The 9,009-nt window shown below is 37.8% G+C and overlaps 1 protein-coding gene across 1 annotated transcript; it reads right to left on the reverse strand.

Annotated features, from left to right (window-relative positions):
* Window positions 1-511: 511 nt before the first annotated feature.
* Window positions 512-4,382, reverse strand: LOC116936306 (GMP synthase [glutamine-hydrolyzing]-like). Its single transcript, XM_045179802.1, has 12 exons — window positions 4,260-4,382; window positions 3,897-4,197; window positions 3,716-3,812; window positions 2,937-3,639; window positions 2,765-2,881; window positions 2,407-2,584; window positions 2,022-2,203; window positions 1,805-1,942; window positions 1,359-1,745; window positions 977-1,188; window positions 836-914; window positions 512-714 (listed from the first exon to the last, which is right to left on the reverse strand). Exons 5-9 carry the CDS (start codon window positions 2,820-2,822, stop codon window positions 1,720-1,722), a joined length of 582 nt encoding a protein of 193 aa, XP_045035737.1. The 5' UTR covers window positions 2,823-2,881; window positions 2,937-3,639; window positions 3,716-3,812; window positions 3,897-4,197; window positions 4,260-4,382; the 3' UTR covers window positions 512-714; window positions 836-914; window positions 977-1,188; window positions 1,359-1,719.
* Window positions 4,383-9,009: the final 4,627 nt, after the last annotated feature.

The following is a 9,009-nucleotide window of genomic DNA, read 5'->3' on the forward strand; positions in this document are numbered from 1 at the left end:
GTTACTGTAGTTTAAGCAACCTACGGGTTGCGTGGCCTGGCAGCCAACGGGTTAACTTAGTTTAGTGTATGTATGTATGTGTAAATATTTGTGTGTTATGTATATTGTTATATAAAATAGTGGTGGAATTGTTGGGAGGAGGTGGGACAATAAAAACAATTTCAAATTTTAATTTATTCTTTGTGTTTATTTCATTTCACCTTCATTCGAATTTATGCAAATCAAAGATAAACTTAGATTATTTGTTTTCCCAAACTATTTCAATCTAAGTCCAGCCTTTTCACAAGTACTTATTTCAATAGTTTTCAGTCAGTGAAACATCAGTGAATAAATTGTTTTCTTTGTTCCATTAGACTTCAAGTGCAATCACTTGACAAAAAAAAAAAAAAAAGAAAAAAATGACTGAAACAAGACAAACTTCAAATGGTGGCATCACAAAAGGAGATAACCATTACCTTCTTTAACTCCTCTGTTTCCATTGAATGAAGTAATAATTCTACAAACACAAGAATGATACTGGATATGTTTTATTTAAACTGACAACATAACATTACTGTCACCGAGTGACTCCAACGCCAATGAAACACATCAGGTGTCTCCAGGATCTCTGCAAATTAAAACTGTTGACCACTATAGAAAAACCAATTCCTAGATTGAACCAAGTCATTGAATGATTTTGCGGCCACCACAGTACATCAGGTACATCTCAAAGACCTGAAAGCATGATTTAAAAAACAAACTAATACCAATAAATTCTAACATCACCTGATGACACCTCCAAGAATCTAAGAGATTTGGATAGAGAAAAAGATTATAAAGAACTACTCTTTTTAACCTATCGCCTTTGAAACAAAATGGGTATATCAGACTAACGGAGATGAAAAACGTGCTAGCAAAGCCAAGCCATGTTCCTCCTTTAAAAATTTAAAATATAAGTGGCACGATGTTACTTTGACATGAATTTTTGCCATAATACCTTGAACAACTCTGCATTGATTGAATTCACAAGATGCAAATACACGGAATCAGTGGTAAAATTTCAAGAAGAGACGTTCGTTTCAGCAGCCATCCTCTGTCCGAAGCCACGCGAAATGGAACAGCTGACGGGACAGCTGACATACCAATAAAAATTCTACGGAGTTAGTTATTTCTCCCCTAGATGTCTTGAAAATATACGGGAAATGTCAGCTGTTGTGGCAACCGGTTTCGCCACGAAAAAAAAAAATTATATATAATTTTTCTACTTCCTCATTTTTTCAAGATTTTGATAGTTGTTTAAGTAAACTATGGTTAATAAAAGCTATGCAGTGATATTAGGCAATATAATACATGCAACAACAAAAAGAGAAGTTTGATACCTTATCCGAGAAGTAGATTATGACAGTACTTGTCAAAACAATGTTTTGGGTTCTACTAGTATCTGGCTGGATGCAGCTAGACTACGCAAGGCCCTTTCAATGGTTCGTCTGCTCCCGAGCTGCCCTGTATGCGTGAATGAAAATGCCACGAGGAATTACATTTGTAAACTTTCATTACCCTCCACTTATCCATTCCTCATGGATTAATCAACAAGTATCATCAATCAATCCCCTGAAAAGTGAAGAACACCTCTGGGTTTTAAGAATAATAATATAACTAAATATAAATATATAACCAGGACCAGGAAACGGGTGACATTCCAATAATACTGTGGACAGACCCAGCTCACGAACTAAGACCTTACTTCATCTTTATGGAAATGAAATCTGTTGGGAAAAATTGCGAAAAGAGTAAAGATCTTACTGGAATGCTACAACGCAATTACCTTTAAGAGGTTCTACTACACGACCGTAAATGCGCAACTGACGAACCATTTCGGAATCGTTATGATGAGTCTTTATGGCATCAGCGCGCGAAGAAGCCATATGCGAAGCGGCCCCAATTAAATCCGGTCTCAAAGAAACTATAATATTTTTATATATGATGACATAGAATATTAGGCAATATAATACATGCAACAACAAAAAAGAGAAGTTTGATACCTTGTCCGAGAAGTAGATTATCCCAAATGACATTCAAATCGTTAGCCGTTCTATCTATCACTTTGACAAACATATCGCCAATAATTCGACGTTTATCTTCCGGATTTACAGTCCGACACAACGACAAAGTTTGGCGACCATGCACGTTGGTGGAAGCATCGTAGAAAGTCAATCTTGCTTTAGCAACCCAAAACAATTCGAAACATCAAATCTGATCGCTGGTATGACAATAGAAATGAGAAGCCACTGTCTAGAAAAGAGCTCTGTTAAAGAAAAAGAATTATAAACCATAGAATTTGAGATGTGACAGGACGACGTATCAATTAATCTCGTATCAAACTTTGGCCAATTATAAGATTCTGAAAGGTCCAGAAAAGTATCTCAAATTACCCGAAGATTGAGCCCGAGTTGCTGTAAACTAGTGACGACTTGCTCGGATTCGTCTTTACGCAGGAAACCGTTATCGATATGGATGTCATGCACTCGCAACGAGTCGTCACTCTGTAGAAGTGCTTTATAGAAAAGGGCAGCACAAACGGCGGAATCGAATCCGAAAGGATTACCTAAACGAGTATAATTCTTTGATGATTCTCTCCCACAGTTTTTGAATCATTCTTCTTCTTTTAGCCTTTAGTTTTACACGCACTAAAGGGTTAAAGAAAAAATATAAGTCAAGGGGGAAACGGGGCCACAGAAAACAAGGGGTTCCAAATAAGTACTTCAATGATTTTTGTAAAAAATACCATAACATGTGCGATGGTAAAAGTATCCGGAACTCTTCGGTGCCCTTCCAACGAACATGTACTTTTTTATACCAAAACTCCATCAATATCCTCTTCAAATCCATTACGATTGCGAATCTACATTAAAGAAATTAAGTGGGCTTCAGTATAACATTCTTGCTGATACACTTACTGAAAACAGCGAAACCCTATTGGCATATCTCTCGCGAATTACAACCCTGACATTGCGATTATTCTACCTACATTACAGAAACAGAACATGAATCAGTAAAAAATTCTTTGTGATTAACTCATTTAAAATAGTAAAACATCTAGTCAATTGTGATCCAATTCTCCCGCTCAGGATATTCTTTCCACAAATAAAACCAATAGAAATCAGTAAGATACCTTGAAGATATAAATGATAGAAGTAAATGATGCAGCACATATTCATACTGCTCTCTCTTTTTACCATGTCACCATCACTCAGAGCGTAATCTATATTAATATATCTTTGACCTATCTTTGCAATGACACTTGGTTGGTATTATACATTAAGGCATCCAATGTCCCTTTTCGTAAGAAGCAGGAAAAGCTTCCTGCATCAAGAGTCATCTCAAACAAATACAAAGACACAAACATCCAAATTTCATTTCATACTACCTACCCCTATGATTAATAACAATTTAGCTAACATCAACATGTCATAGTCATGTCAACATGTGTAAGCCAAACCAAAAATACTGTTGGTTTGTCATTTCAAGCTTGTTTATACGAACCCATCATTGTGCAGTTCTGCATGAAGGGCAGAAATTTCCACAATTTCAATTAGAATATTTTCTGAGGAATTGGTGTATTTAAGAAGTGCATCATAACACTGCTGATATGGACCATACCTGAAGAAATGCAAACACTGTGAGACATATGATCACAAACAAAAACTAAAAGAAATAATTGGCAAATATACTGTACCATTCTAATGATGGCAAGTGACAATCCGCTGACAAGCAGTTAAGTATACCATGAAAATGGTAAAGTTATGTGAAAAAGAGGAATCCTTCCAGTTGGCCTGAAAACACAGCAAATTTCAATCATGATAAAGAAAAACCTCAAATATTAATTTTTAAATAATAACAATAAAAATTAAACATACAATAAGCATAGATAAACTCGAAACCATCCTCAGGAATGAATGTGTTGTTTTTCACTGACTAATTCCATTGCTGACTAATTGTTGTTGCCACATTTGGTTGACTTAGTCACATGCGACTCATTCCATGTTTGGACATAACAGATTGTTGAAGGACATACTACTGCTGAAACAACACAAAATCAAATAACAGTTTAAAAATCTTCTATTACTTTTAGCTCTATGGCTATGTTCTGCGATTCCCTCTTGAGGCACCCAAGCACTACCACTGTTCACACGTATCATCAAATGACCAGTCTGCGAACTAAGTGAGATATTATAGCATAACTCATTGCCTTACATACCCTAATTTATTGATACGCTTACCATTACAAACGGAGCCTCCCACATGCAAAGCCACATGCAACGCCACATCAAGTCGCACATGCATCCACTTCCAAGTACCAATGCGCGTCTCCGCCATGCCGCGTTTGCCGCCATTGACTGTACAGTAGCGATCGAAATGAGCCTAACAATCGATCGATAAACTCAATATGTAGTGGACTCCTCCTTCGTTGAAGGCGTGGTCTATTCAAATCCCTCCTATTAGTGTTGTTTTTTAACGCTAGATGGCATTGCTAGTTAGCTATTTATTTGCTACAGAAACGATCAGCTAGCGGTAAGAGTTGTCTATTAAAAAATGGATCAAACGGCGTTCCGTAGAAAACACTATGCATTTTTGTGATCCACGTTCAATTTTAAATGTAAATCACGTATAGTTTTCTATATTATTGGTTATAATTTAAAAAAAAAAATGGGAACTATGCGTTCCTGGCGCGCCAGCATTTTCCGCTCTGTTTTCTACGTTTATTTTAAAAACTATTTGGCTCACGTTAAAATAAACTTGCGTATCGTGATTGTGGTTTAATTTCGAATCGAAATCATGTATTTTTAGCTAAATCTAGAATCTAGCCAAAAATGAAAAAGTGGAAAGGCCTTCTCATTTTCGTCAAAATCTGCAAAAATGGACATCACTAAGAATTCAATAAAAACACACACGTTATACTCAAAATTAAACGCTGATTCCGGCTGGAAGATTATTTTTCTCCTTACGTATGTGGTTTTTCAATAAATCGCAATCGTAGTAGTTATAGCGCTAATGCCTTTTTAATTGTAATTACTCAAAAATTAGAAATCCAACCTGAAAACACAATGCATTTTTGTGATCCTCATTGAATTTTAAATGTAAATCAGGTATAGTTTTCTATATTATTGAGTATTTTAATGAAAATTTAAAAATTGGGGCTAATTTTGTCGGGCTTAATTTTATATTCTCAAAATTTTCTCAAAAATTGATGTGTTGGAAATTGCCAGAAATTTCACGGTCTGATCAAAATTAAACGCTGAATGCGGTAAAAATATTAGTTTTCTCATCAAGCCAGTTGTTTTTTAAATAAATTGGGTCCAACACTTTGCTGGCGCGCAAGCATTGTCGCTCCAATTCTACGGTACAGTATATTGATTGCTTGAGCACTTTGATGGGCAAAAACCATCAAACACCGGAACATACTGGCGGGTTGGAACGGAACAGCTGCCAAGCCATCTCTGGAGCTTAACGTGCCTAGCTCAAGTTGTTTTGCATGCGTTACTACTCCTTGAGGCCTGTTATACTTCATGCACAGTATAATAATAAGGTATACGAGCGTCCTATCCCTGACTGTTGGGTTAAACGGCGGAAGTTTACGAAGTGGTTCCAAGATTCCTCGCCAGGGTCGCAAGTCTAGGATGCCGATCTGCAGGGGTTATAGTAAAAACACATTTTTTCATTTTAAGAATGTTTTTTGCAAGTCAATGTCTAGAAAAGTGAATGCGTTGAAGCTTCTTTTCATTCCCGATTTTTAGGGTCCAAAATTATCAAGATAGTGCAATTTGAGAATGTTTTATTTATGTAAAAAATCACCTTTTTTGAAAAGTGCGCCTTTGGCGACATTGCCTAGTTTTGTTAGTTTATTTATTTTATTAGTTGTTTATTATTTTATTTTTCAACCGAATTATCCGCTAGTAAACCAGTTATGCAATGTGTTTTAAATACGAAATGTTGTTTTCTCAGTTTTGGCAAATGAATAAACTAAACAAGTTAGACAATGTCGCAAAAGGCGCTATTTTCAAAAAAGGGGGAATCTTGGAAACCTTTAGTAAACATCCGCCGGCTTTGGTGGGGATAGGCGATCGTGTATACCTTACCTTATACCTTATTATATCGTGCTTCATGCTTCAACTGAAGAGCGCCGAACATGCTGCCATCTAGTGAGAACAAAAGTATACAGCAAACTTAGAATTAGGTGGATTTGCTTTTTTGAAACATCTATTTACACTACATACAGTTATTGCACTAAGAAATCTTTTGTTTCATACGATAAAATTTGCGTTTGGTCCGATGGTAGATCTGGATTGAAAAATGGAAGACTTGTTAAGCACTTTTCCGCTTGTGTGCGACTGATAATACCATAATACGAAAAAGAGAAAGCCCATGTGTGGCAACGAAGCCATGTTTGTTTTGTTTGTTTTCTTCTAGATAGGGTCTTGATAGCCATTGGTCGTTGAACTTGAATGGCCGCCAGGAAATCCCGAAGCCTTTGGAAACAAAAGGAAGGAACCAGTGCCGTCACATGATCTTTGTGGCTATTGGCTCCTTCGTTTCTTTTGTTGTAAGCCTCACCTCCTGCCACCCAACTTTTGTTCAGAGATTGTAAATTAAATTTAATGTTAAAATAAAAAAAGTACGTTAATGTTTTACTAGCTACTGATCTGCCAAAACTTCCTATAGGAAATAAAATCACCTCTAGCCTATTTAAAGTAGCGCTATATTTCCTGAGTGATTCACGACGGATGTATAACGACTAACAAGATATTTCACCGTGGAAGTTTGATTTGGCCACTCAATTTTGGAAGTAATAATGAACTAATAATAGCGGAAAGCTCTTCCCATTTTTTATCATTTTTATGGAGCCACTCTAAACCGCAGCTAAAGAATTAAGAAAGATTCATTTTGCAACTTTGAATTGGTTATAGTCTGCGGCGTCTGTTACGACTTGATGGAGCAGTCGGACCTATTCCCGTTTTTACGCTGCGGCATATTAAATAAACAGAAGGGTTTGTTACAGCCAAGCCGTGATGAGCTGCTCGCGCGACTGTTTTCGGGAAAAGCCATCGTTCCCGCATCATGCCATTATGCCACCGCTGTTGGATGCTAAACTTAGAATAAGCGAGGCGCAGAGACGACGCGGCCAGCTAGATGATGAGTGAGTGAGAGGATACCGTGACACTCGCAGCACAAACCCAAACGCACAAAACACAAGCCCACAGATATAAATCTTGGCGTATATAGCAAGGCACACTGACGTCATAATGTCGCCTTCAACACGTTCTCCGGTTTGTTTATAACCATACACGAACTCTTTCTATAGCTTCTTTGCTGGCTACTGCTTGTTTCAAACCCCACGGTATATAGGAAGGACACCGGACAATTTTTACGTTTTGGTCGCCATACGCCCCCCACTGACAAGCGGTTGATTCCAAATTTGGACGGAGATATTTGCATGACATGTTATACACGTGAATTTTACTGCCTGAAGCTCTGGATGTGCACAAATGGTAGGCTAGCGTTGTTGCAACCAAAATATCATTCACCCAAAATGAATATAGAAAATGCAAGAAAGCCTAAAAAAAAAGGGATCGTATTGTTTCGTCATCAGCAGCAGAGGAAGCCGGTGATTGTTACTGAATGGTATTGTCCACCTACATTTATACAGCTGCTCCCTCTTTCTAACTGTTTTTTTCCCGTCAACGGACACCGGGACGTCTTTGGCGTCGCCAAATAAGAAAAAGATTGTCATTTGCCTCTATAGTAAGGCAAAGAGAATGGAACATGGAAGGGAGGGCTGGTTTGGACGCACAACCTACGTATTTTAGAACACAATAGTATTGTTGCGTCACCAAGTCCTGTGTCTCTGTGTGTGTGCTAAAAACGGATGGATGACATATTGTTCAACTTATACATTATAAGAACAAGAAACTGCGCTGCCCTTGGTACCGAGCCAAAGACTATGGGGTTCTGTTTTATTCTGTTAGCTACGTCCCCCCCCCTTCGTCTTCCTAAACTTTGTTATGTCCCCCTCTTCGTCTTCCTCAACTTTCAGGACGAGGGAAAAACCGGAATGTGAACTCGTATTGTCCTCTGTTTGCATTATTATTTGATGTGTCCACAGATTTCTTTTTATTTCATTTTTCCTCTTCCTGGCAGTGTAGAAAACGCTCATCCATTCGCTTGGTAATTTACTTTCAGGCAAGCGAATCCACTCCGGCGCAATTTATCTTAAACGGAAGTTCCATACGTATATATAGACTTACACGGTCTAAATGATGTCCTATCTGAGTATGGCAAAACGCCACGTTTGCATCCCCGATGCTGATGACAATGAGACAGCACTTATTGAAGCAACGCAGTTAATCTTGGACGTTATGCCCAGTAGGTATAACGACTGTTTTTATGAAATCAGGGGTAATTATATAGTGTCAGTATAAATGTTTGTACTACTCATACTTTGTTGTATTTAAAATCCAGCTAAAAATATTGTTGGGAAGTATGAATTCATAACACGGGCTTCAGTTTCACCTGCATAGAAGAAGGATATTCAAAAAATATACAACACATCGGACTTAAAAACTGGTTCTCCGGACTATGGCCAGAACAATTGTCAGTTCAATATCAAAAATTCGATCGTAAGTAACGGTATATTCACCGCATATTTTATAGATATCTACTAGCCTAATACCCAACAATGGCATCGTGTAAGAGGAACCGATTTAGATGACTAGATGAGATTGTTTTGTTCCATCTATTATACACTGGAATACAATGAGCACATCATGGGACAGCGTCCAGAAGCAGATGTGACCGAGGGAAAGTATATAGAGGGACGTGGGTGCGTTGATGATCCACAATAGGCCGGATTTGGGCCTTCATGCTTGTAGCTGTCGGTATAAACTTGTAGCCCTTGCAGTTCTTATTAGTCCTCGTATTACCGTCGACCATAAACACAGAAACACAGTCTGTTTTCCATGCAAACTTTCGCTT

The sequence above is a fragment of the Daphnia magna genome, linkage group LG10 (assembly GCF_020631705.1).
Source record: "Daphnia magna isolate NIES linkage group LG10, ASM2063170v1.1, whole genome shotgun sequence".
NCBI lineage: Eukaryota > Metazoa > Arthropoda > Branchiopoda > Diplostraca > Daphniidae > Daphnia > Daphnia magna.